At 49.0% G+C, this 27,834-nt stretch overlaps 2 protein-coding genes across 9 annotated transcripts in view; one reads left to right on the top strand and one right to left on the bottom strand.

The window, feature by feature from the left end:
* Window positions 1–16,056, bottom strand: part of Msn (serine/threonine-protein kinase msn) — a 45,859-nt gene extending 29,803 nt beyond the window's left edge. For 4 of the 7 annotated variants that reach the window (XM_077699430.1, XM_077699433.1, XM_077699436.1 and 1 more), the window contains exons 1-16: window positions 15,684–16,056; window positions 12,717–12,782; window positions 12,578–12,634; window positions 11,726–11,770; window positions 11,190–11,270; window positions 11,050–11,098; window positions 10,406–10,467; window positions 10,236–10,326; window positions 9,963–10,035; window positions 7,633–7,690; window positions 7,442–7,496; window positions 6,521–6,717; window positions 6,254–6,366; window positions 5,368–5,585; window positions 4,881–5,044; window positions 4,436–4,656 (exon numbers count right to left, since the gene is read on the bottom strand). In XM_077699430.1, coding sequence (XP_077555556.1) covers window positions 4,436–4,656; window positions 4,881–5,044; window positions 5,368–5,585; window positions 6,254–6,366; window positions 6,521–6,717; window positions 7,442–7,496; window positions 7,633–7,690; window positions 9,963–10,035; window positions 10,236–10,326; window positions 10,406–10,467; window positions 11,050–11,098; window positions 11,190–11,270; window positions 11,726–11,770; window positions 12,578–12,634; window positions 12,717–12,782; window positions 15,684–15,746 — 1,613 coding nt within the window. In that variant the 5' untranslated portion in view covers window positions 15,747–16,056. The remainder of the gene's footprint in view (window positions 1–4,435; window positions 4,657–4,880; window positions 5,045–5,367; window positions 5,586–6,253; window positions 6,367–6,520; window positions 6,718–7,441; window positions 7,497–7,632; window positions 7,691–9,962; window positions 10,036–10,235; window positions 10,327–10,405; window positions 10,468–11,049; window positions 11,099–11,189; window positions 11,271–11,725; window positions 11,771–12,577; window positions 12,635–12,716; window positions 12,783–15,683) is intronic. The other 3 variants (XM_077699432.1, XM_077699434.1, XM_077699435.1) reach the window with 2 other exon arrangements.
* A 465-nt stretch (window positions 16,057–16,521) lies between these two features.
* LOC144169959 (uncharacterized) lies at window positions 16,522–27,793 on the top strand. 2 transcript variants are annotated; one of them, XM_077699422.1, is made up of 6 exons: window positions 16,522–16,809; window positions 19,249–19,406; window positions 19,640–20,143; window positions 22,192–22,503; window positions 23,855–24,083; window positions 24,807–27,793. In XM_077699422.1, the coding sequence occupies exons 2-6, from the start codon at window positions 19,380–19,382 to the stop codon at window positions 25,559–25,561; spliced, it is 1,827 nt and encodes a 608-aa protein (XP_077555548.1). In that variant the 5' UTR covers window positions 16,522–16,809; window positions 19,249–19,379; the 3' UTR covers window positions 25,562–27,793. The 2 variants fall into 2 exon arrangements, with proteins under 2 accessions (XP_077555548.1, XP_077555549.1); XM_077699423.1 differs by having other exon boundaries at window positions 19,593–20,143.
* The last annotated feature ends 41 nt before the right edge of the window (window positions 27,794–27,834 follow it).

The following is a 27,834-nucleotide window of genomic DNA, read 5'->3' as shown; positions in this document are numbered from 1 at the left end:
CTAAAAATTTCACCGCTGAATTCGATAGAAAAGTGTCCAAAAATCAACTTTGTAAACATGACGGTGACCCCAAATTGTCGAAAATCAGGAAAGAAATGCTTGAACTTCACGCGCACGCCATGCGCGAAGGCGACGACTGGCGGCAGCCATCTTGGATGCGTTTTGAAGGTCGTTTCTTTGTGCGTATTTTGGAAATCTCGAAATGGCGTAGCATGGCGTGGGCCCTCACTCTCGCTATTTTTCGAAAGGTCGCTTACGAACCCGTGATTGGCCAGACCGCGCACGCGCGAGACGAGCCCCTCGCATTGCGTCTCTGATTGGGCGGCGCGGCGAACCCGGTATTTTTTGCGCTGGTATTTTTGTTTTTCTTTCCTCGCATTCACCTCCACGGTAGTTTTTCTCATCTTGTGTTTTTGTCTCTGCTGCTGCAATTTGGTGCAACGTGTTCTTTTTCGTGCTACAATGCCGGGAGACGTTTGCATAAAAAAAAAACTACGCGTCAAGCATACGAGAAGCGGCGGAAACGCGCGTGGAACACGGGGACGACATCGCCTGTTGCGTCTGAGACAGAAGATTGTTCAGAATCTCCGGCCGTGACAAGTTGCAGTGCTTCAGGCATCAGCGAACCGTCATCCGGCTCCTCGGGTGCCAATCAGGACCGCATCGACACCGTGTATTACACCGCTGGTGAATCTGCCGAGCGCGCTAAACATGTGGCGGATGTGAAGAAGCGTTTGGCATCGCAGTCGGCGACAGAGTGCAAGTTCAAACTTTTGGACAGAGAACCAGTGAGCGAAAGCTCGGGAAGTGGCACGGAATTTGTCATCGTGGACTTGGACGTGATAAATTCGTGATAATCATTGCATTCGTATTGAGTTGTTCTGGCAGGTGATGCTATTTGTACAAGCCTAGTGTTGATCACAAAATTGCAATATCCAGCTACGGCCATGCAGTTTTTTGTTTTGAGAGATCCCTCTCCCCCTTATGGGGTCTTTTTTTTATCTTGCAGTTGAGCTATGATGATAAGACTGGTATCATTGCATTCGTATTGAATTTCTCTAGCAGGTGATGCTGTTTGTACAGCCCTAGCCTTGATTAGAAAATTGCAATTCACCTATGTCTTTGATTTAGTTTTGAAAAGCATAACGGAATAATGTCACTTTTTCATTGGCTGCTGTGCTTTAGCATTACAGGTAGCAGAAGAGACTGCAGTATGTGATGTGTGGGCTTGTATGTAGTTTTCAAAGGCACTGGAATAAACTGGGAAATAGTAAATCTGGTTTCTGAAGTTTATTAGTAGAAAATCTACCTTTTCTCAACTGTTTTCAGAAATTATGCTTGGCTTTACGCTGAATGTTTTGTGGTACAGGCACATACTTAGTGTGCTTTTCTTCGTGAAGAGCTGAGCTACACAGTGATGCCATTTTTGTTATTGTTGCTGTGCTGTAACAAAAGTTACCATGATCGGAAACTTCAAATGCATTTTTCTCAGTTTCTTTTTTTGCGAGACCGTGCTCCGCCTTGCGGGGGTTTTGTTATGTTGCTCTTGAGCTAGGATGACAAGACTGGTATCAATCATTGTATTCGTATTGAATTGATCTAGCAGGCTATGCTATTTTTATCACTCTGTCGCTGTTCACCTATAAGCAAAATTGAGTAATGATGAAATAATTTTATAGAAATTGTTGGTATAAAATGTTCACTTTTTTCATACTTTGCAAAAGCTTTTGACATGAATAAAAATAGCATAGCGTGGCAGAGTGGACCTTCGGCATTATGACCATATAATTCATCTTTGAGCTTGATGAAGCGAAATTGCTCTAAACCCCCGGAAGAAATGCCTCAATAAATGGATTTCAAATCACTGTATTTCTTTAACAAATCCTGCTATGTTAAAACCAATTACATATTTGAAATCAGCATAAAAACTGCTCAAGACTGCCAATTTTCATCAAGCTGGCACTAAAAATAAAAAAAAATTGTCCAAGGACCCAACCTCCCCCCTTAAGCCTTGCGGGGAGGGGAGGGGGTGGGGGGAGTAGCAACAACAGAATGGGTAACTTTACATACATTTTTCAATTTACTTACAAGATAGCAGGAAATGAACTGTTTCTTCGCCCGAACTACCAACAAAACAGTAAACTAACAATGAGACGAACAGGTTCACTGTCTTAGCATGGCCGACTACACTTTTTAAAGGAGCCATGAAGAGAAAACAAAAGTTTGTTTTATTCGAAAGATTAGGTGTTTCATAGTACCCCAAGCGCTTTCCCGGAAGCAAATGATGCTTTATTCACTGAGAAATAAGGCAATTTAAGCCAAAATTTTAAATCTCCCGCTAAAATTGCAGATTCCGCGACGTGAACCATGGCGTCATACGAGCCGGTCCATGAAACAGATACTTAGTACGTCGACTCCATATAGCACCCACACGCGGGAGTCGACTGAGACGGCGGCCATTTTAAAAATACTAGTAAAACCTAGTGCACCCGCAGCCCTAGTCATGGAATCGCCTGATCCGGAGAACAAAACTCTCGCCGAGGTGCTCGGGCTTACATTTAACAACCTCACACCACTTGAACGCTCAATGCTTCTAAGTGCACGAGCGGCAAGAGTTGTGGGATACGCGGTGGACGAGAAAGCGACCACTCCGCGATAGCCACAACAGACGAATGCCCTGCCGTCGGCACCGCTGCCTCGTCAGCCCCGTCGCGACGGACGAATACAGACTGGTACGTATGTGCCGTATTTTCAATTTCAGTAGCAGTATCGCTTATGCCAGTTGGCCGGTATCGTGTATGGAAAGTCGCTCGCGCGAGCTCTCTGCTTCGACCAGAAAGATACGAGCGTCAATGCGCGGTGTTTACTGCATTTTTTTCCCCCAAGGTCAGAGCGCTTTGACCATTTGACGAAGTCGGCGACGAGCGCCAGCATGTCCCAGGAGTGAGCTAACGTAAGGGTCCCTGCCGTAATCACTTCCTCGGAAATGAAGCGAGCACACTCGTACTTCCTTTAGCTCTCTTTCTCCTCCATTTGCAAAGTTCACAAAACGCAGCCACTTGCTTCGCCGAGGTTCGTCGTTGGGCAGCACATGACCTCCTCACCGGGGATGTCGCACTCCCTCAACGATTTGCCCGTACTACATGGGCATTTCAAAACGTAGCAACGAAATTTCATTGTAAAGTACTCGAACAAACTGAAGTTTTCAGTGGTTGTAAACTGGAAACGAGCTCCTAACAATAGCAGCAAGCCAACACCATTCCGAAACTGCGACGACTGTCAATATCTCGTCGCTGCTTGCTGTTCCTTACTCCCCTCGTTTCTATTTTTACATTTGTTGGTTGGCGATATGACGGCCAACCTCCTGTGAAGGGATTACGATACCAAGCAAGGTGGCGGCTGTGCGTGCTGGGACGGTTCGTTGGCCCCTAAGAGCCTCGAACCTGAAAATTCGTCTGCGCGACGGCGAGATGTCGAGCTCGGCCGGCGGTAGTTTCGTACGCATTGGCGCACATGCTTGCGTGTTCGTTCGGAATTTCAACCGTTTACTCCACCGTTCTTTGTCATAAAAAGAATGTGCAGTATGTTTCACGGGCATTTAGCTCGCTATGCAAACTGTAAGCCCTGCCTAACATGCGTTTGCTTTTGCCGGCCTCCGCCAATCGCAGAGCATTCTCGAGTGACATCATAGGTTCTGTTGCGGAAAATGAGCTGGTGGGTCGCATGGTCATTTCCTTTTTTCCTAATTATGTAGCTTATTTGAGCGAAGTTTGCGTTATAAGTGGTGTCGTTATGGTTCTAATGAGGCAATCTTTCAAATGAACCAAACTTGTGTTTTCTCTTCATGGCTCCTTTAAGCACTTCACTGATAACGATGTCGGGTTTGAATGTCAGGTATGCCTCCGGCGCATTGTGGCCACACTGGGAAAAGGATTAAGCCGAAGACGGGTGCGTTTTCGGGAGATTTTTGTTTCGGTCGTACAATCGTACAAAACCATGAAAATTCGGGAAACCTGGCAGGTATGAATATTAGAAAGCATCCACACAACCTACACCACTTGTACTGCTAGTGAGGAAGGCAAATTTCCCATCCCCTAGCTAGGCACACCCTCTAATAACCCTACTCTTGATAGTATTCAGGACTGCCTTATGGCAGCACCAACCTGATAAACATGCCTTTTCCCCCTCCTCCTCACCCATTACACTCCTGTCCGACTGCAAGCTACTGGCATGCCGCCTTAATGAATTAGATAAATATGAACGCTCGGCTAAACAGCCATCACCAATAGGTTGCCAAGAAAAGTGGAGACGTCCAAACAACTAGCATGATTGTTTGTATTTAACACTGTGATCAAGCCAGTCTGCATGCAGAGGGATCCCCGACAAAGCCAAGGTGCACCCCCTCCAGGGAGCAGCGAGGTCCTGAGCAACTCACAGGGGCCTCGGTGGATCCGACGCCAGCATGGTGCCATCATTCTGGACTAGTCCATCGTCCTCGTCCGAGTCGGAACCCTCGAGGTCAGCGGCTGCGGGCGGCCTTGGCTGGGCCCCGTTGAGCCTCTGGGCAGGCGCCAGCCGGGCTCCGTTGGAGCCCCGCCCACCGGCTCCGCTGCTCAGGGCCAGCTCGTTCAGCTGTTGTGCAAGAACTTCCAGTTCCTGCGCACACATGGGAACAGAGCGAGGGGTGGTTTGTTTGATGCGCGCACAGCCGGCATTTGGCATGCAAGTGAAGCCACGTTGCTCTCAACTACAACTTTCCCACACTGTAAGGTAAAAAATTGGCGCTTTCCCGAAACCAGCAGTTTTCCTTCCTCCCTTACAATTTGATCAATAGCCCCCAAGCTGGACATACCGCGGCGCCAGAAAGAGGCACAACCCACCTCTGGTCTCCGGTTCAGGGGTCTGCTGGGGGGTGGAGGCAGGGGCTGCTGGTGGGGCAACCCTCGAGCGCCCTGGTGGTTGCGCGGAGGGGTGGCGGGCTTGCGCTCTTCCTCCACAGGAATGGGGGGCAGGGGCTTGCTGGGGGGCGGTGGGTCAGGCACCACTGCGGGGGCACACCCTTCCCTTAGGCATCGCTGCCCACACCATAACAGCTGCTTGCAAAATTTCACAACACGCAGTCTGCAGGAATGTGGTGTGCAGCTGGCTGGCATTCTGCTCCATTTGTGAGAGAACTGGGCTGGGCCCAGCTTATCACTTTTCAACACGTTTCCGGGCTTCACTAGGCTCCAACAAGAATGCACTACAGGGGGCCGCATGCCTCTCGCTCTCAAACCAGCCACAGAGGTACACTGCATTGCGACACTACCACAGTATGCACAAGTGACAGCCCGTTCTATGGCCAACAAGGGCAGAGGGGGCTCTTACCAATGACCCTCTGAGGTGGCACGGGTGGTGGCCTGGCGGGCAGCTCGGGTGGCTTGACGGGTGGCTGCGGCTGCGGCTGAGGCTGCTGGGGGGCCGTGAGGGTGCCGTCCCGGGCCTGCAGCTGCTGGAAGTTGCGCTTCAAGGTCAGGTCGCGCTGCGCCGGCTCCACTGAGCCTGGCTCGCCTGCTGTGCCGTCCTCGTCCTCGCCCTCGCTGCCACTGGGAGGGGGCACAAAGGGGGGTGAAGAAGTCACCTCACTGGTGGACCACCACCCCCATTCCCCAGGGCATGGCAGTTGTGCGAGGAAATGACAGTCAGAGAGAAGAAGCAGAACAGCAGTACTGAACGCATTCATAATGCATCCCCAATTTTCAGCGTCAACAGCCACCGTATCCACTGGAGTTCCATTACTTGCGCTACATCTCTGCAACCAGCAGCCCCTCTATGAAACACTGCATACTGTCTCGCATGCAAGCAAGCCGCTGCTCCCACACTGCTGTTGCTTCTGCCGAGAGTGATCACGGCATACAGGAGGCGGGGTGGAGTGTCATGACTGGACACACCTCGAGTAGTACTACAGCTGGCTAAGCACTCACGTGGGTACTGATACGCTCGAACCATCCCCCACAGTTGCTGCGCCCTCCCGCCTTTCTCCCCCTTCCCTCCAGCTGATTCCTCCTCCTCTGATTGGATGACAGCGATTTAGCTTCACAGCCAACTCCACGACGACAATATTTAGCTTGTAGGCCAATCAGAGGAAAGAACGGCGATGGTGACCAACTAATTACAGGCGATGCAGATGTCCTTCCTTTTGACAGCTTACACAGCGGAACAACCTTTCCAAGGAGCCCCACTTTTAGGTGCAGCGTGGCAGAGCACAACCAACCTGTAGCGGTAGTCATCCGGTCCTCCGGGAACCTCCCGGGGCCCCCCTGCTCCGGAAGCGGAGCGCTTGTGCTTGCGGCACCTGTCCATGTGGTCCTTGAGTTGGATGCGCACCTGCACCACAGTCGGGAGGCAAGGGGAGATCACGGCCCACAGTATACAACTGTGGTCTGACAATCGAGATAACCACGTTCCCCGCCCCCCCTCCTCCCAAAGACAGCCTACACTGGACTCTGGAGCTGCCGCCGTAGTATGCGCGCACACGCACCTGCCTCTCGGTGGGCTGGTCCTTGATGAAGGGGTGCTTGAGCAGCTGCTCCGTGTAGGGCCGCTGCTGGTAGTCCTTCACCAGCACCGTCTCAATGAAGCTCTGGAACTTCTTGGCCCACTTGCGCGACTTGAGCCGGGGAGGGGGGTTGCGCGGGATCAGGAACAGCGCCCGCATGGGGTGCATGTCGCACAGGGCTGCGCAAGGACGAAAGTGCCACACCTCCAGTGGCCGGACAAAGTGGACCCCAACGTGTTGAACATATTCCTCCCCAAACCTAACAACTCGTCTTTAGACATTTCTCAACCGCTCAGAAAATTGTTGTCACGAGATCAGAGTTTTTAAAGGCCAACTGCACTCAAATTTCATCTTGATCAAATTTATTTTTAATGTGTAGCAAGTAGCCCCAAATCAGCTGGGACACGAGTGGTAGCCCAATGAAGTGCCTCATTAAGCAGTCAGAAGCATTTAAAAAAGCTCTGCCGCAGACCACGCTGCACCTGCCAGCGGATCGCGTAAACAGTCATGACGCGCTTGTGACGCTCCAGCCGACAAGGGCTTCTTCCTTTGGCCAGCCACGCAGCTGGAGAACCTGTCGAGCTCTGCTGCACACGCTTCACCCATTTGCTGCTCCGTGCGTGTGTAAGCTCGCGCAGGCTCGCTCCCGAGCTGCTGACCGCCTGGCCGCTTGCTGGACGGCTGCAACGTCATTCCAATCAATGGCCGCGCTCTTCTCAATTTTGGTTTTAAAACCGCTGATTTTCGCTGACCGCTTGCAGCGTCCACGCACATATTTCAGCTGTTGTATTTTGCATGTTGCTTTTTTTTTTTTCCAGGAGAGACTATACGGAAATAGTGTTTTCAAGAGGTCGAAATTTTGAGTGCAGTTGGCCTATAATAAGAGCATCAAGAGATACTCACGTGGCTGTGATTCCGCCATTTCCAGTGCAGTGATTCCAAGAGACCACAGGTCACTCTGCAATGGGCATGCACGAGAAGTTGCACCTCATTAGCACTGGCTTGCATGAACTCAATCAACACCTGACAAGTTAACGCTTGCTGTCCTTAAAACCTTGACGACTGCTACTGGCAACTGCGTGCATGTTACCTACCCTATTGTCATAGGTGGCATCTGGATTCTCGTCACATGCGATCACTTCTGGGGCCATCCTGGCAGAGAAGAGAAGGGCAGCATTCACATTACTTGAAGGAACTACTGAACTTTGCAATTCTAATTAATTGCTTGATTGCGGGGTTTAACACGACGAAGAAACACCTGGGCTATGAGGCGCGACATAGTGGAGGGCTCCGGATTAATTCTGACCACTTGGGGATCATTAACAGCGCCGAAATCTTGACCCACGGCCGTTTTCGCTTTTCACTTCCATCAGAAAAGCAGCCACTGCAGCTGGGGTCGAACCCACATTCTTGGTCTCAGCAGCGCCACGCCTTGGCCACTGAGCCACCGCGGCAAGTTTTTTGCAATTCCCTTATCATATCATGCACGAATCTTAACAGACTAAGTCGATTCAGTTGAATCGTGAAGAAAAGAAGTGCACCTCACACTAGGAATAGCAGGCCTTCAAGTTTACTGAACGATGCGACTAAGCTCTAAGCACAAGAGAAATAAAATTATTTACACAAGCTATAGCACAATCAAAGAAACTCCACAATGGCAAAGATAAATGGAAGGCAAAGCGCTTGTGTACAGTCCCAATGCGATCTGTCACGAGGCACTAACAAAGACAAAAGGGTGACCAACGCAAATAAAGATACACACGAGAACCTTGGTCTGCAAACAAATGGAGGTAAACAAGTTAGCTTGAGCTGCACGCTACAGAAAATACAGCATCCACTGGCAGACTGGCGAAAGCAGCCATTTTTTCATAAAAGGCTCAGCAGTATCACCAACTGGCTGCCCTTTGCGGCTGGACAGTGGCCAGAATCTTCATAACGTAGTTGCTCTATCAACAACAGCAGGGGTGAGATAGCCCAAAGAAATTTGGGAGCAGTTTTCGGAGCAGCAAAATTTCGATTTTGGAGCAGAAGAATCTTGATTTGGAGCAGGTAGGGACATTTAATACATCGTCTTGTGGGCTTAAAAAATCATAATTTCAGCAATTTTAAAGGTCAAGTACACATTCCAATCAGTTTTGAATACCCAGAACACTGGAACAGCCTTACGCGAAATAATTTTTTAAGAGTATCACAAAGTTCTAACTGCACTACCTTTTTCCTAACTAGTGATTTTGTGTTGCGGATGTACGCAACACTGACAACAAAACTGCCGTTAACATTATCAAATTTAAGGACTCTGCTATTGTGGCGTGTTTTCTTGCCATTTTAATGCTAAAATTATTATTTTTGTAATCCCAGGCTGCGTTGTATGAACGAGTGTAGTCACGGCAACAGTTGAGCAACTTCGAGATAACGATCGCATAGCCCAACCTGCCTACCCGTTGCAGTCCGTGGGGCGCACGTCCACCCGGTAATCATTTGAGTAGCGTTACTGTTTAGCCACGTAGATTTGGGCATTAAATTTCACTTCGCATACATCAAGTGTTATTAGACGCGTGCTATGGCAACCATGCAGTCCTGCAGATATTGGGCGCTGCCTGGACAGGTTGCGTGCCGCAGCGCAGCCCGCAACTTTCGTGCCGACCGTTCCCTCCAGGGCCAAGGCTCGCGATCGCGCTTCGAAGCACAGCAACACCTCAGCATTTTATAACACCACAACGAGCCAAAAAGTTCAATTCACGAACCCGATTATAGACGCACGCACCACGTTTCGCACTCAAGGACAAACCACGTCGAAGTCATAGACCCCACATTTCAAAACTTTTTTACGAGCCGCGCAACTTCTCGTAATCTCGCACCAATCTCAAACCATATCCTCGCGTTAACGTCACTGTTCAAAGCCACAATTGATAGAATGAATAGACTGGAACCCAGCTGATAGCGTAAAATATACCAGGGAAAATATCGGCGATGCGCAGTGAGCGCGTGAAGTAGGCAGTAGCAGGCAGATCAGGCGGCGGCCATGTTTGTAGCCACAGCGATGCCTAATCGGGAAGGCCGTTTCAGCGAACCCGGACAGAAAGCCAATCGTGTTTTAGAAGCTATCGTTTGCTTCATTTCAGTCTTTCTATTTCTGCCATTTCTGTGTTTGCAATTGACCGACAATAAAAGCGGTCACTGGGATGCAGGAGGCTTTCGTCCCCGCCGGAACTGACATGAGCATCAAAATCCGTGCCTTTCAGGCTCTTCTGGAGCAGTTTGGCGCAATTTTCGCAATTTTCATGCTTTTGGAGCAGCTTGGCGCAGGAAAATGGAATTGTATCAAAAAGGCGCAATATGCGCAGCTGTCTCACCCCTGCAACAGGCATACCTGGAGGACAAAAGCAGGGCACCAAGGCAACAGATAATACTCGCAGCCACTCACCAATAAGGAGTCCCAATGAATGTGTTCCGCCGTCCTATCGTACGGTCCAACTGAGCGCTCACTCCAAAGTCCACTGCACAAAAGTAGAATCAATTAGCGTGTTCCCCAAACACCCTTACATTTTCATAACCACATTACTCTCTTATTTAAACAATTAGTGTAACTAGCACCAACAGAAACTACTCGCAAAATACTCTCTTTCGGTTCTTTCTGTCGCAGTTCGTTAACTTCAAGCTCAGTTGCTCCCCAGCAATGCAGATGGAACCAACTCACCAAGCTTCACCTCAGCGTTGTCAGTGAGCAACACATTCTGGCCCTTGATGTCTCTGTGTATGATCTTGTTGGCGTGCAAGTGGCTCAGCCCCTGGGAGAGAGCAAACGCAGGACAGCTCAGCACCACGGCACTAGAAGCCGTATAACGGCAGCTGCACAGCCTCACTCACCCTGAGGATCTCTCTGCATATGTAGGCGATCCATTCTTCCTTCAGAGACTGGCCTTTAGTTGCTGCAAGATGCCACAATGGTTGCTCTCATGTCAAGCATGCTCTCCCTTCTCTGTTGGAAACCGGGGCTCGTACAATTGCAATCTAACTGCACTGTGGAACCCCACTGGACAGTAAGGCTAGCATAACGAGCACATGGAAACAATTCCTCAGATGCGACATTGGTTCAACTGCAGGTTTTGTCACAGTCAACGGCTGCCACCCGATTGCAAAGTGAGTGGCCGCACTTTGCATCATTTCAATTGCTGTCCAGTTCAGCACTCATTCGAACAAAAACAAGTTTTGTTCCACGTAAAATAAAAATATAGAAAAGAATTTCAGTACCCATTTTGCAAACACAAACAAGTACCATTCCACATAAAAATTTAAAGAATAAAAATCAACTTTGTGAGAACATAACTGTCCCTTTTTTACTCGCCAGCACTTGTGACACCGAAGTAGTTGCTGTCATCAGAGGGTGAATAAACGTTTGCTGCAACAAGGCAAGTGATACGATAGAAGCTAACCTGACCGAAAGCAGTCTTTTCTGTTGCCTTGTACAAATATAAAAATGGTTTCCCACTTTACACATTTGAGGCACTTACACTTGACCAGATCTGTGACTGAACCAGCACCGCAGTACTCCATGACCAGCTGAAAGAACAAGAGCAACAGTCGTGAGAATCAGCTTCCCAATAAATGACACTCTGCGCAGCCAACATGGGAAAGGAACAAGGCAACTCACCCACAGCTTGTCATCTTTTCCCGGCGGGCTCTTCTGTATAAATGCCCCGTAATAGGTAGCGATGTTGCGGTGGTGGGAATACTGAAAGGGCAATAATAACCTGTCAGCACTTGACTGTTATGAGAGCCCTCCAGTCAATCAAAGAGGGGAACTGCTAATGCTGAGTGTCCCAGAGTGTCACACATTTACTTACTCGTTACACAATGAATTTAATTGCTGGTAATGAGAAAAAACAAAAACAAAGAAGGTGCACAAATAAGAGGTCGGGGAAGATTGAAAAATGATAAAACTCTGTTCAAAATTTCGAATGACCAGCGTGAAGTGATGAAATTAAAGAACGGAGCCCCCAGAAAAGTCAGGTGGTCAGGGGTTAGAAAACTGGAGCATTTCGTGTATTTGCAATTGGAACTGAATCAGCAGCTAAAACAAAAACTGCATTTGATTTTCTGTGAACCACTACGAATTACGGTGAAGCTGATGGATACACGCGCACAATGATAATCCACCAGCACAGCCACATTGAATCGATTACACACCTTTTTCAGAACGTTAATCTCCAGTTTGATTTCCTCTTCCTCATCCTGCGAGGTGACAAAACAAGAGAATATGTAGATCAGACATGTTCATCTCCACAAGAAGACAAAACTGTGTGCACACGACTTGACAAGGAATTTTCAGAATTTAACATTGCATTCCCAGATAACCATATTGGCTCATAACTAATTTAAGGAAAACAAGCGTAAAACTAACCAAACACGCTTTCCAGTTCTTCACTGCCTACATTTTGACCATATTTGTGTTGAAGGGCAAACCTGTTCTACTTTGAGGCTACAGAAGTGCAAAAACAGGTTTGCAAATCGATTGACTGTAGGGGTTAACGCGTTGAAGCAACGCAGGCGATGAGGCACGCCGTTGTGGAGGGCTCCGGATTAATTTTGATCAGCGTGCGCCAAAATCTCGAACGCACGGGAGTTTTTGCTTTTTGCCTCCATCAGAAAAGCGGCTGCCGCAGCCGGGAATCGAACCCGTGTCCTCGTGCTCAGCAGCACAACACCTTAGCCACTGAGAGTTTGCAAACATAGCTTATGTGCCGGCACAGGAAAGTCTATGCCAACTAGGAAAATGCTCCGTCAATTCTCTACACTACGAGACAGATCCTGCAAGAACTGCACAAGGTATTAACCCGCCTCCACTGATGCCCGTGTCATCCCACCTGCACGACGTCACACTTTGACGTTACCCTACAGTCTTTTATCAAGCCCAATACTAAGCTGTACGGAAGCAAAGCACATTAAAACTCAACGCATGCACACAGAAAAGCCTTTTCCGCAAGCAAGTGTCACACAGCCAGTAGCACTGACGCATGCTGAACACATAAGGTCAGTCACCTCAGTCACATCCATTATCTTGATGGCTGCAAGCTGCCCCGTCTTGGTGTGGCGGCCCTGGCATGTGCAAAGGCAGGCAGTCAACAGCAACGCCAAAAACCTCTTCTTTAACATCGAGAGGGCTAAAAGATGTACACACCTTGTACACTTGGCCATAGGTACCATTTCCGACTACCTCAATTAGCTCGAATATACCCGCTGGGTCCTGCAGGAAAAAGATGAGCAACATGTTACCAGCTAAAAGGAGAACGAAAACAGCGCGGGGCCTGTGAAGAAGAGAGCCATGACACTGCACGCACGACTGCTCAAAGCCCTTCCTCGTCACACTAGGTTCACAATTAGCTCATTGGTAAATCCTGATTGTGACTGGTCCCAAAAATAACGCATACAATGTTTTTTTTTTCTCTGTTGCACTTTGAGGACAATGTAACACTACCATATCAGCATATTTTTTGTTAACCCTGTGGCAATGGACTTCTCCTTGAAACACACCATTGAGAGAAAAATCAACATGCAGTATAATTGCAATCGAAAATACTACTACGAAAATTTTTAACACTGGGACCACCAAAGGGCAGTCAGGCCGATATAAACCAAAGGCACAAAGACATGAACCTGAAAGCACCGATCAAGAAATCCTGTCTATGAACATAAAACAACGGCATGGCCGCAGATACAAAAATGAAAGGCAACCAACTTATTTTGTATACCTTAATTTTGCCCGTTTGGATACAACCATTGTGTTCTTACTCACATTTTTGTGCCTGCATTTCGTTTCCCTGTGACTGATCATCTACGTATAATGTAAAAGTCCAAAACTGCTGCTTTCACATCAAGAGTGTTCGTGTCATTTTGTGCACAGCGTTCACTCATACCTTAGTAAACTGCGGCCTAATAAAATTATAATATTTAAGAGAGAATGACGTCCTCCTCACAAGCCTTTCAGCACTTGAATGCTTTGAAATAGACTGCATGAATGTTTTTCGAAAATGCAAGAATGAGTCACCACAGCACTGACTGAAGGGAACACAAACATACCGAGGCATTAAACGCAGGCACGCAAACAGCCCTGAACCATAAAAGATAGCCCGATATTCTAGATAACACAAGCCCGCAGTTATATGCTGTGGGCGGCATATTGCGCTTCAGCAGTACAGGTGCATTATTTTTTCAATGACAGGTGGCAGAAGCACACTAAAGACTGTGCACATCTCCACCAGTAACGAAGCTCACTTGAGCCCTATGGTTGTACTTTGCATACAAGAAGTCACAGCCGCAGAAGTTATCCGGCCCCTTATTGCAAAAATCATATGAATAACCTGGAAGAAAAATAATTTGAGCTGTTGCAAACTGCTATCTAAATAAAAAATAGAAATATTTGAACAGTTGCTGAAAGAAAAACATTGGAACTGCAGTTCCAATGATGAAACGAGGGAACAAATAATACCAAAGGATACTGCCCTGTCATTTGAACACACCAATGACGAAAGTTTTTCCGAAATATTACAGCCAATGATCATATATCCTGAAGACGCAAAACAGAGATCAAAACACATCCATGAATAATTTATTTATATAACCACAACAGTACTGACATTAAGTAAAGGTGTGCGAACATCGACCCCTTCTCTCCCATAGTGTGGACACCACAATACAGTGAGGCCTCTGTGAAAGAAGGCTAAATTGCTGGCAGAGTGCCACTCTTTCCAGTCATCAGAGCGGATTCAATGAGTCATGTGCAGTAAAAGCACACCAGTGATGCCTGCATCGTCGGCGGCAATGTGGCACTACTATCGCACTGCGATCAGAGCTGTCTGGCACGCCGCCAGATCAGCCCACATGTGCAGAAAAAAATACTGCATGCCTCTGAACGAAATTAACCGGCGGGCGCAAAGGAACCAATTTCGCCCCTGATACTGGCACCACTCGACACCGTGTACCAGGAGAAAACGCGGTATTTGAATCTCAAATTTTCAGGGGAGTCGGCCACAGGGCGTTTCTCAAGTTTCGTTTACACAGTCGGAGCGGAAGGGCGCTGCCTGGCAGGTTCACGGGAAAAACGCGAGGTCTTCGACAAATAAACACCTTCGATCACGTATAGGTCGAACTATAAATGCCTCATTCGGACAGCCGATCGAGCTTGCGCTAGGCCGTCCCGTCCGGAGCAGCGTCTGCAGCTTGTACTTATTTGCACGCTACACGCAACGAAGCACATCTGCCCGATACGGTACAACCAGGAACTTTATTTAGCCGGCGTTGCGGCAAAGCGGTCAACTCGAGTGAGCGGCAATACGGCGAGTCACCCTCGTGTTGCCAGGCCTGTCCGGTCGGACGCGAAAGAATGCGGGCGTGCGCTTCCTGGGAGAAGTTGCGCGCGAGTGCGGGACAGGGCATCGGCCCAGTCACTGCAGTGACGGAAGCAGACGAGAGAGGCCGATACCAGGTCCGCGGGACAGGGCAGTGGCCTCTTCAAAGGAAATAATATATACTCGGAGTTGAACGTTTTTTCTTTTGCTTCAGTGAGGAGGTCAACAAAACAAGCTCAAATTCAGAAACGAAACCGCAGACCGAGCTGCTCGAGACGCAACCATGCCGGAAGTGAACGCTAGAAAGCATGATATGTTGCTTTCGCCTCCGGTTGGGCGTGAGCGGGGCGAAAGCGAGGCAGGGGAGCTGAACATTTCAGCGAGACTTGAAACTCTCATTGAGGGCAGCAAACGTCGTCTCTAATCACGCATGGCACGTGCGTACGCAGCGAGCTCACTAGATTTCAGGGCAATCTGTCAGGAACCACGCACCTACAAAAGGAACCGCTCTGCTAGCGATACCAAACTTGTTAGGCCTAGCAAACAAGGAGGCATTTCGGTCGACCAGCTGACTTTCATGGTGCACGTCTGAACACATTATTACAGAGATTCAGTTATTTCACGTCATAACTACAGTGGTGTTTTGCTAAGCACTAGCGGGCGACAGGAGAACGCGATATAAGCTCCAAAGATTTCGGCGAAAGTAGTAGGGCGAATGACACTACAGCGACCCTGTGCGCTCGAGCACGAGCAAATTAGGTGAAGGGGCAGTTTTACTAGTTTAGGATGGTTTCGTATACCTTTAGACTGTTGAGGTCGATGTCATCCAGACTGCAGTTTACACTCGGCTGGGTATGCGCCATTGCGTTGACTGAAGCACAGAAGCCGACAGGAACAAAAGATGTCAGGCGCCCGTAGGTGCCTACTGGAGGTTCCCTCGCCGAATAAAGCACGGAAAGGGACTCCGGCCGGCACGAGCGTAACGATGTTTAGCCGAAACGTCACATCAGTTTTAGGGAGTCAGTCAAGTGAGCATTGTCAAAATGCGACATAGTTTCAAGGTCCTCATCACAGATATTCTTGCACACCCAAACTAAACAACCAGCCGTCAACGCTTGCTCCACAACATCCACTAATGCAGCCCACCTCGACGTTCTCTCGACCTGCCCCAGCACGTCTCCCACTTCTGCAGTTTTCTTAATAGTTGTTGTATTATCCGTTACTGTCGCTCTATACCTAAAACTAAATCACAGTTTTATTTTATTTGGCGTTTGATGAGATGTATTGCAACTGTAAAAATAGTTAATCTAAAAGTTAGTAAGACACGTAAAACTTTTTTTTAACAATGCTAAAATACCACGTGACTTTTGTCTAAAGTAGTTGGTTTCGGTTTCATTAGATGCAAATTAAACCATTTTCATAGAATTCATAATATAGACATAAAGAAACTTGAACTACACTTTTATGCTGTTTAAGACGTTTTTGCTACATAATAGAGGTACACAAGCTGAATTGCATTTTATGCTGTACCGCAACAAGAGCGCGCGTTTTTTTAAAAACCATTCGGAATAATTGCTTTCAAGCTCTGAACGATCAGCTAAGAAGGAGTTCTTGTACTTACTCGTGCAGCGTCTTGAAAGTCTCGTTTCTTCGCTCTGCACATCAATAAGGCGAATACGTCGATGTGCAGCGTTCATTACCGGCGCTCGGGCTGTAGCAACTGTTCAAAGACGTCCTTCGTAGTTTTTGGCGCAAACTTGGGCGAGATGTCACAGGAGACATGCGCAAATGAATGCCCGGCTCATGGCGCTCGTGGTTCGAGCCTCGTGGTGAGCTCATGGCACGCGCACTACGAGCCCCGTGCCTGTCCACTGCCGCCGGGGGTGCCAGCTGGTCAGCAAAGAAGACGACGGTCTCGAACCGCAGGTGAGATCTTCTTCTGCGGCCCGGGGCCGCATCGCCGCACGGTAGAAAACGAGAAAGAAAAACTCTGGCCCGTAGGCCCCGGACGGGCGTCGCGGCCAGGTTTTGCAGAACGAGGTCTTTAGCCAGGTTCTTCCGACGTGTGCCGACGTGGGCGAAGAGCCGGCTTCGATCCCCCGCACGCGCACATATCTTATTACATTTCCTCTAGCAGAATGTTACGATCAATCCGCACATGTGCGCAGGGCAGGCTGTCGTCTGCTCTTGGAACTTCCCTGTTCTACTACGTTGTCTAGACGCCAATTAGACGCATTCGGCGTGAAGACGTGCCGGCAGTTAGCGCCACCCTTTACGCCACAAAATATTCTTGCTGCAAACGATGCGTTCAAGCGGCCGGTCGTGCGAAGCTAGCTTACTAGCGCGAAATAAGCAAAATGCTGTAGTATGTATTTTTTACTGCGTAACGTTTTTACCCCTATTTTAGAACCGCTTATGGCCGGAGCGCCCGTACGTGTTTCGATGGTCAGGAAAACACCATTCGAAACTATACAGGGCATGCATACATCATGACGAAAATGCTTACAGTTTGCAATGCACTCTGTTACCAGGACTGCTTGCGTTTTGAATGAAACATAGCAGTGATAAGAGCCTAGCTTGGCAAACTTGGAAAGATGACAGTATTTGGTGGAGAGGCATCTTCAAATCACAGATAACCACATCCGTGCATAATCTAATTTCTGAGAAAACGATTTTTTTGTTGTTGAACAATGTTCTGATAATATAACGTTCCAAACGCATTGTGGATTTAAAGGTGTGTGAGGGTGAAAGATTTTTTTGTCCGATACGAAATTCTTATGTGCATCAATGTATAGGTGAACCAGCTAGCTGATACGAAAAAAAAAAAAAAATTCTGCATATGTGAGCACTTGTAGTAAATCTGTGGAGGCCAGCAAGAAGTGTTCACACTTTGATTTTATGCACGATTCTGGTCAATGAAATTTAACTTGCAACTGAACACCGAATGTCACAGCGTTGCTTAGTACCCCTTGAGCATGTGTGAAACACTCATTCCACAAGAACTGCGAGGAGCGGCAATGGTAAAGAGACAGTTTTATTTTTTATGCATTCAGGCTGAATCATCCAATTTTTGTTCCATGCGAACTCCCAGCCAGAATCGATTGGTGTGCATGGCATGACCACATTTGGTTGCCTAAGGTCCAGGATAACTATATAAGAATTGGATTTGAGTGCGTGAAGAATAAGATATATTTGGGGGAGTGCTACGAGCACGGCCTTAATATAGAACCAGTCCTTTCAAATTAATTCATTATACATGTTAAAGGTAATACACTACTGCTTCATTTCTTCAGCAGGCTATGAAACACATCCTTATATTGACATTTTTCATAGTAGCAGAGCTCGTGTAAAGCACAGCCTTAAATTGATAATTCCATCTCATGCTCATCCCTTTCCTACTTTAACATTCTTCATCACTATCCCCTCTACACTGCCAGTGAAAGCCCTTGAACCTCTTGTCAAACTTGGCTGCACTACAGGGGCCGAATCCTACTGGGTGCCGGAAGGCATCCGGAGGAGCACATGAAGATATCTAGCAGAGTTAGTTTCCCATGGGGTCTCACGCGATTGGCTGAGAGGCAGAACACCACCCAGCCTGCGTCATGCAAATAAGTTTTGGCTACAATTCGGTGACGTCATGTAGACCACGCGGGAAATCAACCCCATTGGATATCTTCCAGCGCCCTTCCGGCACCCAGTAGGATTCGGACGCTGGCAACACCGGTTGTAGAAGTCATGGCGACATGTCTCTTAGGTTTTTTTGTCATGGTACTTGTTCGACTCGTCGTACTCCATGCCATATCCCTGCTCCTGCAATGCCTCGTCGAACTCAACTATACTTTTTGGTGAAAAGCCAGCAATTAATCTTGTTTCTATTGAAAGCTTGCTCATACTCCTCAGTGAGCTATATTGTCACACCTCTAGATAAGCTTAATGTCGCCTTGATTCTGGCAGCCTTGGAATTCAGTTCCTCAAAAACATCTATGCCAAATCACTGGGCTGCATTCAACGTGTTGACCATTGGTTCTCCCTTTGGTTGCTTATAAAAGAATGCTTTGCATCACAGAGTTAAAACACTGAGTTCCCTTGAATTCTTTTATTTCAGCTCTGATGTCCTTGGTGGTGCCCTTATCCTTGTTGACATTAGTTTCAGAATGTTTAATACATGAGCATGCAACTACAAGCAAGCAGTTGCAAGCAAGTTGTTACAATGAAGCACTTTTAATACGAGTTCCAATTTGGGAAGAGTTTGTTTTAATGAAGCCCTTCACTCTATTTTGAATGCGCAGTGTTGCACAAAAGAGGGCCTCAATGCAGTTCTTTCAGCCAAGTTGATCAGAGCACTATTTTACTTTCCACCGACAGGCCACTGCTCCCAGGCTGAGCCCTTTTATTTGGCCAAACTGACCCTTTCCACTGCTGCTGCCACCGTCCTGGTGGCCAGGTCAGAAGTGGAGCTTGGTCTGCGGGGACACCTCCCCCACTGAGAGGAGACCATGGCCTTGGACGGAGATGGCATGCAGGTAGGGCCATGTGTGCACTGCTCTGACATCACGACATTAGCGGCCACCGGTGGGTTCTGGGGTACATGGCTAGAGATTTCTGGTAATGCCGGCATTGTATGAACACACTCAGCACACATGGCGAGGCATGTGTGGCGGCTTTCCTGTACGTGCGTACACGCTCACAGACTTGTGCTGCTGCTGCAGGCAGGTGACTCATCTCACCCAGGCCTACACCGCCGCCTTGCGTGCAGGACCTGGTAAGCACGCCGGCCATGAACCTCATAGACTTCTGCTCCATGCCCGTGCAGTATGAGTGTGTGGTGGCGCCCATGGCCTCGCCGTACGGGCCTCCGTCGGGGCCGGGCTCATCGCAGCTGGGATCTCCTCCCTCGCCCCCTCCTCCTCCTCTTCCTCCTCCCCACCCCCCCATGAACGCAGTGGTGGGGCCAGCGCACAACACGCGCTCCAAGCGAGCCTCCCTGGAGTCCTCGTGCATGCGACTGCAGTGCTACATCTGCGGCAAGAAGTTTGAGCACCCCTTGCACCTGCACAACCACATGGAGCTGCACGCGCCCTTCGCAGCCGATGGACAGGGGCTGGTGGACGCTGGCGGCAAGATAATCCCCATGCCGCTGCTGCCCGCCCCACCGCCACCCGCCCCGCCACCTCCCCCGAGCCGCCGCAGTTCCTCGGGGAAGAACTCCCAGCAGGCGCCCCTGCACTCGTGCTACATTTGCACCAAGAAGTTCAAGCAGGTAGGCACGCGTTCGCATTGACCCACCTAAGTGGGCATCAAGAATTGAGGTTCTCTTGCTACAGCCCCCAGTTCTTGGTTTCAAGTAGTCTAGTCATTCCACACCGAATGCTTCCTATACACACACACACACACAAAAAGTGACAGCATTTCTTCAGCCAGGTAACACCCCCCTTCCTTTTCCCTAATGTTATTCCTCGTCCCATCCTAATCTACCTCTGCCAAACCTCTACTTTTTTTTCCTCTCCCTTTTCCATTTACCTACCTTTTCACTCTTCCTCTTCGCGACCCCACCCCGTCATCCTTCCTTCCCCTACCTCACTATCCACTTCCCCATAACCCTCCTCCTTTCCCAACTCCCTACTTTCCTCCTCCCCTTTCCAACTCACTCCCTCTCCTCGTCATGTGATCCACTGGAGACCCATGGGTCAGTCACTGATCGGTCACCACTGGTAGGTACCCAGCGGCCTATCAATTGCCAGTGAGTCAGTGATCCACTAGCAAGCATACCTGCCAGTATCATTTCTGATTGATTCCTGCGTTAGACGGACAAGGAGACAGACCAAAATTTTCATGTTCCTTGTTCTAGAAAGACTTGTGTGTTTGCACAAAGGAAAATGTGACATCCACCTGAAATGCAGCCACACAGCTATAAAGGAATGCTAACAGCTTTCCACAAACTTCGCAGTTGAACAAAAGTTTATCTTGGTCCAGTATTTGAACCCAGGACCACTGCCTTTCCTCACAGACTCTTAACATGAGTGTTTGCTTGTTCATTATATGCCCCACAGCTGGTTGCTTATACAGAGATAAGTGCCATTTGTAAATCACACATGCACCCATAAAAAGGCCTTTGGGTGGCGAGCAACAAGAAACAATTTTTCACTGCTCACTAATGTAATTATTGATGAATCACTGCAAGATGTTCAGCATGGTTTTAAATGACGAAACTTTTAGTGTGAACTGTCTCAGCACCACACAGCCTGTAACATATCCCTTCAACCCTGCCTCCCCTTCACAACAGTCCCAGATACGATAGGAGCTGCTGCTGTAGGGAAGGATAGAATCACTCTCCTTTCAAGACTGTGTGTCAACAGCATGGTGGGAAAATGGCAAAGGTGCGAAGTATCATCCTCCCCTGCACAACCTGTGCAAGAGCACAACATGAAGTAAAGCTACTCCAGCTGAAACAACCATAACACTGGCAAGAGGTGCAGCAGCAAAGTGGTGTAGTTTTACCTCTGTGTCACTTGCACAGACATCTCTTTCTTGCAAGTCTCTTTCTCGGCACTCGCAACGGGAGAGCAAGGAAGTTTGAAAGTGGGGTTTCGTGAACTGAAGCTACATTTGGACTATGAGGCCCGATGCAATGGAGGGCTACGAATTATTTTAGATGACCAGGGAATCATTAATGCGCATTGTACCTTCAACCCACACACGGGCATTTTCACGGGAACGCATTAAATGACTGCACGCGTGAAATGTTGGTGTTGACGTCGGCGTCTCTAATGGCAAAACAGCTCATAGACCACGCACCTCTGAAGCGTTCCATAGCAGAAGGCAATCCATAGCATGCGTTTAAACTTTGGAGTAGCGCAAGGTGGCCTGCATGCCAGTGCACTGCAGGCGAAGTAAGGGAGCAGAAGAACGCAGCCAAGCGAGCGAACAGAAAGGCAGCGAAATCCACCATCGTCACTAACTGTCCCAATACATGGCAGCAGGAATGAGCAGCAGCACAATGCGTAGGACACAGATTAAAGGCATTTGAAGGCGTAAAGTAGAGGCAGATCGCAAAGAAAGTCATGTCACGCGGCAAAGAACGAAGCCCTTTGAGAACACGGGGTGGAAGCAAAGCATCTCAGGCGTTCAAGTGGACATAAATGTTTCCGCATTCAGAACCCCTACGTAGGTGTCCTCAGACTTTGTTTTTCACCTCTGTCAGAGAAACAGTGGGAGTCAAACTTGCGTCCTCGTGCTTGGTAGCGTGGCCACGCCTTGGGGGTTGGCACACGGTAAAGGAGGCCCTCGTGCCTGCCTGCCCGCCTGCAGGTGGGCCACCTGAACAACCACGTGCGGTTGCACACGGGGGAGAAGCCGTACGAGTGCCAGGTGTGCAAGAAGAAGTTCACGCAGAGCGGCCACCTGCTGAGCCACACGCGCATGCACACCAACCACCGGCCCTACGAGTGCAAGTACTGCAACAAGAGCTTCACCCAGAGCGGCCACCTCAACAACCACGAGCGGCTGCACTCGGGCGAGCGGCCCTACCAGTGCACCGTCTGTGCCAAGCGCTTCACCCAGAGCGGACACCTCTCCAACCACCTGCGCCTGCACTCGGGCGAGCGCCCCTTTGAGTGCCAGGTATGTGGGCAGGGAACGGGGGATGGGCAAAATGAGGGGAGGGCAGGCGCTGTTCTGTTTGTTCCCAGGTGGGGACAAGCCTGGCACTTCCAGTGCGATGCAGAACTTGGTATGCCACGCTTTGCCTCTTCAACGGACCCAAAAGATACCAAATTACCCTTATGCGTAGAATTGAGCTAACAATGTTTTTAGTGTAAAAAAATCATAGGTCATAATGAAAAGAAAAAGAAGCATTGCTAAGGCTCAAATGCAGGTTGTTCGATCCGAAACCTGCGGTTCTGCCCCTAACCTACTGGGGCCTAAAGCGCAGTTCTTTCAAATGAACAGAATGAGTGTTCCAAGCGGACCAGTAGACGGCGATATATGCGCGCAGGAAGTTTCGGGCTTGCATCTACCTGGGAACGGAGTGTCGCGAGGGGTAGGTGAAAATTACTGACGTGCAAGTGGTTTTACTTGTCACAGATGTGGTGTGTGCTTGGCGTCAACTTAGTCCTCGTGTACATCAAGGCTGCCTCATCATCATCATCATCATCATCATCATCATGTGGTAAGCTTGGGGGAGCCCTTCACCTCAGAAGTATTACTAGCAGAAGTGCGAAAGGGACATTGAAAGGGTCAAGGAGGCCAGCAGGATACCTGATCCCAACCTATGGTGTTCTCATTACGTCATCACATTCCGTGTTGCTATTTTTGCATGCTTTATGCACGTTTCTGTTCTTCATACAGCATTTTCACTGTGCGAGAGAGCAAACAGAACAGCACGTACTCCGTGGAAAAGCTGGAAGGACTTGCATGCTCTGCGGCAAAGCGAATTTTTCTTGTCACCATAAGCGTCTGACCAGGTTCAAGTGAACAGGAATGGGCCTAAGGCATGAAAGTCACCCGCTGCGGTGGCTCAGTGGCTAAGGTTACGCTGCTGAGCACTATGTCGCGGGTTCGATTCTTGGCCACGGCGGCCGCTTTTCTGATGGAGGCGAAAAGCAAAAACGTTTCGGCGCACGTTAAAGATCTCCAGGTGGTCAAAATTAATACAGAGCCCTCCACTACAACGCACCTCATCGCCTGTGTTGCGTCAGCGCATTAAACAAACCCTACAATTAATCAATCAAGGCATGAAAGTCAGCAGGGGGTGCAAAAGGAGAACTTGCCCCCTCCCCCCAGCCACGCCAGACAATGCCCCCTTCCCCCCTCTCCCCTTCTCCCCTGCAATGCAACAGGTTTGCCCCTCCTCAAGACAAAATCCTGTCGACGCTCGCGGCCTGAGGTGTCCTTACTGTTTTCCTAGGCGAGTATTGGACAAAGAGGACGCTGCAGAAGCCCACATGACCGCGTGATTCTGGTGCTGCTGCAGGTGTGCACCAAGACGTTCACGCAAAGCGGCCACCTGAACAACCACATGCGGCTGCACACGGGGGGCCGTCCACACTCGTGCCCGGTCTGCAACAAGCGCTTCACCCAGACGGGCCACCTGAGCAACCACATGCGCATGCACACGGGCGAGCGCCCCTACGACTGCCTCATCTGCGACAAGGCCTTTGCCCAGAGCGGACACCTGGCCAGCCACCTGCGGTCGCACCAGGGTACCCGCCCCCTTTTGCTGCCGCCCCCCCCCCCGTGCATGCGCGCACACACGAGGGAAGGGACCGGGATTCCGGCGCCCCGCTTTCTCTTTTTGCTCGCATTCTTTTGTGCCGCCACAAGGAAGTGACGAGGGGCTTATCCGAAATTGTATATGTTGAATGCTTTACGTGGCGGAAGTGACATTACCATGTCAGCTTTAATGATTGCGCAGAATAATCATTTCCAAATTGAGAGCCTTTGCAGCTAACACATAGTTGTAAACACGACATCTATCAAAGCTCCGGCAAGGACTGCTCATAAAAGCACTGTGAAGTGTCGCAGAAATGCATAGAACCTTAATTGGCATTGAAATTCGCATGTTTCCTTCTGAAGCTCGCACATAGCCAGCCATGATTGTAGGACCAGCATATGTCCTGTGTGTGCCTTTCAGGTGTCCCCCCTTTTAGCGCTACTAAGACGTCTTCATTATCACAATTATGGTTCACGCTCAGGTGATACGTTCACAAGCATCTGCACAATAAGGTGCTCTCTGCCCAAGTTTCCTTTAACCGCAATGTCAGCACTATCCATGCTCGAAGTTTCTTGTCCAGCCAGTTACAGCATATAATGTGTGGCTTATGACCGACACAGAGAAAGTGGAAACCTCTGCCCAGTGTGCACACATAACCAAGAACCATAGCTATGTAGGGCCTTGTTGCGCACTAAAAGGCTGCCTCTTGCAGGCCTCACACTTGGGACGTCGAGCAACTCATGCTCCTCACGGATGGGCGGCATCCCGCCGCCACCACGGCCGTCCCCACACATCGTCAAGTTGACCCCGGCTGAGCCAGGGGCCCCGCAAGAGTCACAGCCACAGGAGCAGTCGGAGCCAGGCACAGAGCCCGACATGAACGAGGCAACGGCCTCCGAAGAGGTGCTCCAGGAAGAGGTGGTTGAGCAGTCAGCTGCAGAGGGCACCAAGGAGGTGAACTATGTGCAACCGGAGGCGACCATCCACGAGGTTGAGGTTCCGACAGCCTTGCAGGCAGGCACAGTCGGCCAGCAGGAATTCCAAAATGGCATGCACGGAGAGGGAGACAGTGCAGCACAGATGCATGGCGGCATGCCTGCCGGAATGCAGATAGGGATGGAGACAACAGGCCTGATGCTACACGGGGGAATGCTGCATGAGGGCATGCTGCGCCAAGGCCTGCTACCCGAAGGCATGCAGCACCCTACTGCAGCCATGGAGGCCCAGGCCGGCTTGCAGGCAGGCATGCAGGCCCGAGTGCACACACAGTTGGAGCCAGAGCTGGGCTCTCAGCTGGAGCTGGAGCAAGACCCGAGCTACAACTTTGACTGTGAACTGTCCCTGAACCCACACTACGGCGACTCGCAGACTGACACCGACAACAGTGACAATGACAGCGACATGGGGTCTCACTCGCACACCCTGTACAACATGATGAACATGCCTGGCACCAGCCTGGGGAGTTGACGACTCTGCTGCCTAGGTGCCAACGAAGGACAACTAGCAAATTGTTCTGCCGTAGCTTCCTCGTACGTGCGGTTGGCCAGCAGCATCTGTTGAAATGTGCATAGCTGATGCCCTGCTTACAACGTGCTGTCACCATCGTACTTGCTACAGGCCTGAAAAGGCTCTCGGACTTGAACATTGTGTGAGATGGAGGTTTTACCAGTCTTTCTACTCTTTTTTTTTTCTTTCGTGGTGCAAGTTTCCCAGACAGGAAGATGGCTTGAGATGAAGGTTTGACAGGTCTTGCCTTTTTTTTCCTTTTTCCTTTCTCCCCGAGGTCATGTGCCAATAAAAGCTGCAGTTACTCGTCACCTCACACTATCAGTTGGCAGATCCAGGTAGGCTGCTGCACATTAAATGGTCGGTGTGCAACATCTTGTGGAAAGTTTTTAGCGTAAATGTAAAACAAATAGTGCCGATTTCTTGAAATTTTGTGTGCACTACTTTTATGCTGAATCGAGCTGTTGTGTGGGGGGTATACTGCCAGACATTATGAAGGCACCTTGAGTCATTTGTGAGCGGACCTTGTTGGACATGGAGTCTGGGTTCACGAAAATACGGCCTTGAGAGGCACAATGCATGCCACCGGCACGCTCCAGTGGTATAGCTGCAGCCTGTGCTTTACCACACCAGTGGCGCAATTTTCTGTCACAAGAGGCACAACTTTGCCACAGCACGAAAAAGGACAGGGGTTTAATATAGCAGAGTGAAAGCCCGGGGGCGATTCATGACTTCAAGTGTGGACTGGATATCATCGATGCAAGCCGGACTTATCACGTGACAGCGAACATTGTAACCTTCATAAAAATGCTTGTGATGTGCCTCACTGCGTACATTTGATGTCTCCTGCTTTTCATATACAGTAAAACCTAGTTACAAGCGACACTGTTACAAGAGACACTTGGTTATAAGAGACATTTGGATGAAAACGGTTTGGTTCGTCTTCCTATGTTCGCCGTGTCAGCAACATTGCATACAAGAGACCTTGGTTACAAGAGACATGTTTCCTGGGTCCCTTGAGTGTGTCTTGTAACGAGGTTTTACTGTACTCCCGCTACAGGCAACGAAACAACCTTTTTCAGCTTTTTTTTTATGCACTGATTCAATTTGAGGCATTCAAGGTCTTCTCTCATGTTGACATTAGGCAAGACCAGTGCCTAATCAGCATAAAAACATTCCAGGGCACAAACAGCTGAGCAAGTGCGGCCTATATCGATGGCTGATCTACCAAGTTATCGCGCAGGAATGTCCAATAATTTGCCACTCGGTGCTTCCTGGCAACACCGGTACGTAACAGGCACGTCTCCTTTTCCACGTTATCACGCTTGTTGAAATAGCTAGGGTCGACATTTCTGTAACCTGGCGGAATTTATTTTCTCCGTACGTTCAGCACCGGTTGTCGTACTGACTTTAAATTGCTTGACATTTTGAACTAGCCAGGCATGTCGTGCGCTACGTATGTAAAAAAAAAAAAGCTTACCTCCGATGAAGGTTCTGCAGTCTGCAGGTGAGGAGGTTCCTTTTGGAGCCCTTTGAGGGCATTCCGAAAATTTCCTGCACTTCAGGTTACAAAGTGTGGAAATATCAACTGTACTAGTATTTTGCCAAAGGACATCTTGCGTACTCCTATCAATGCAAAATCCTGCAAAACTATGACACCACAAATGCTACTTATCAGTACTAATGATATCAAAACCATGTCAATGATTGATTTACAGATAGCTGTGCTGTCAAAAAAAAAAAAAAAAATTCGCTGTACAAGTTTGGTTTTTTAGCAAAAGGCATATCTTCAGTGACTGTTTAGTTTAAGAATTTACTAGCAGTTTGTAAACTGCTCGGCCCACCAGCCATTGAGTCATGCATGTGCCATGCAAAGAAGTACCTCAGCTTTGCCCTCTACACCCAGTGAGTGTCGCTGGCCTACTATCAATACATAGTAGCCATTCGAAGACTCCTACAGTGCTGTCTGTCGCTACTTTTTAACCAACGGCGACAGTAACAACACATTGGTCAGGAAAGATTATGTGCACATACAAATGCTGACAGGCGTGAAATTTATTCCTTCCATCGACATTTGAGTGCCTTTATGAGCCTCGGAAGTTTCAGTTGGGCAGTGACGTCAATGAGCCGGCCCAGAACGCCAGCGGCAGCTAAGTGGTTACGTATCCTTTCTCTTCCATGCCCAGACATTGCACTGATATGATAAATAATGCCACATGCATCCCACATTGGGC

Source organism: Haemaphysalis longicornis, unplaced genomic scaffold (genome assembly GCF_048455015.1).
Source record: "Haemaphysalis longicornis isolate Haplotype H1 unplaced genomic scaffold, Haemaphysalis longicornis Haplotype H1 scaffold_2, whole genome shotgun sequence".
Lineage (NCBI taxonomy): Eukaryota > Metazoa > Arthropoda > Arachnida > Ixodida > Ixodidae > Haemaphysalis > Haemaphysalis longicornis.
The sequence above is the reverse complement of the archived record's forward strand: the minus strand, read 5'-3'. Positions and strand labels throughout refer to the sequence as shown.

Coding starts and splice junctions, on each gene's coding strand:
- LOC144169959 (XM_077699422.1), top strand. CDS start 19,380: ATGGCCTTGGACGGAGATGGCATGCAG. Junction 19,407..19,639: donor TGGACGGAGATGGCATGCAG/GTAGGGCCATGT, acceptor CCTTGCGTGCAG/GACCTGGTAAGCACGCCGGC. Junction 24,084..24,806: donor CCACCTGCGGTCGCACCAGG/GTACCCGCCCCC, acceptor TGCCTCTTGCAG/GCCTCACACTTGGGACGTCG.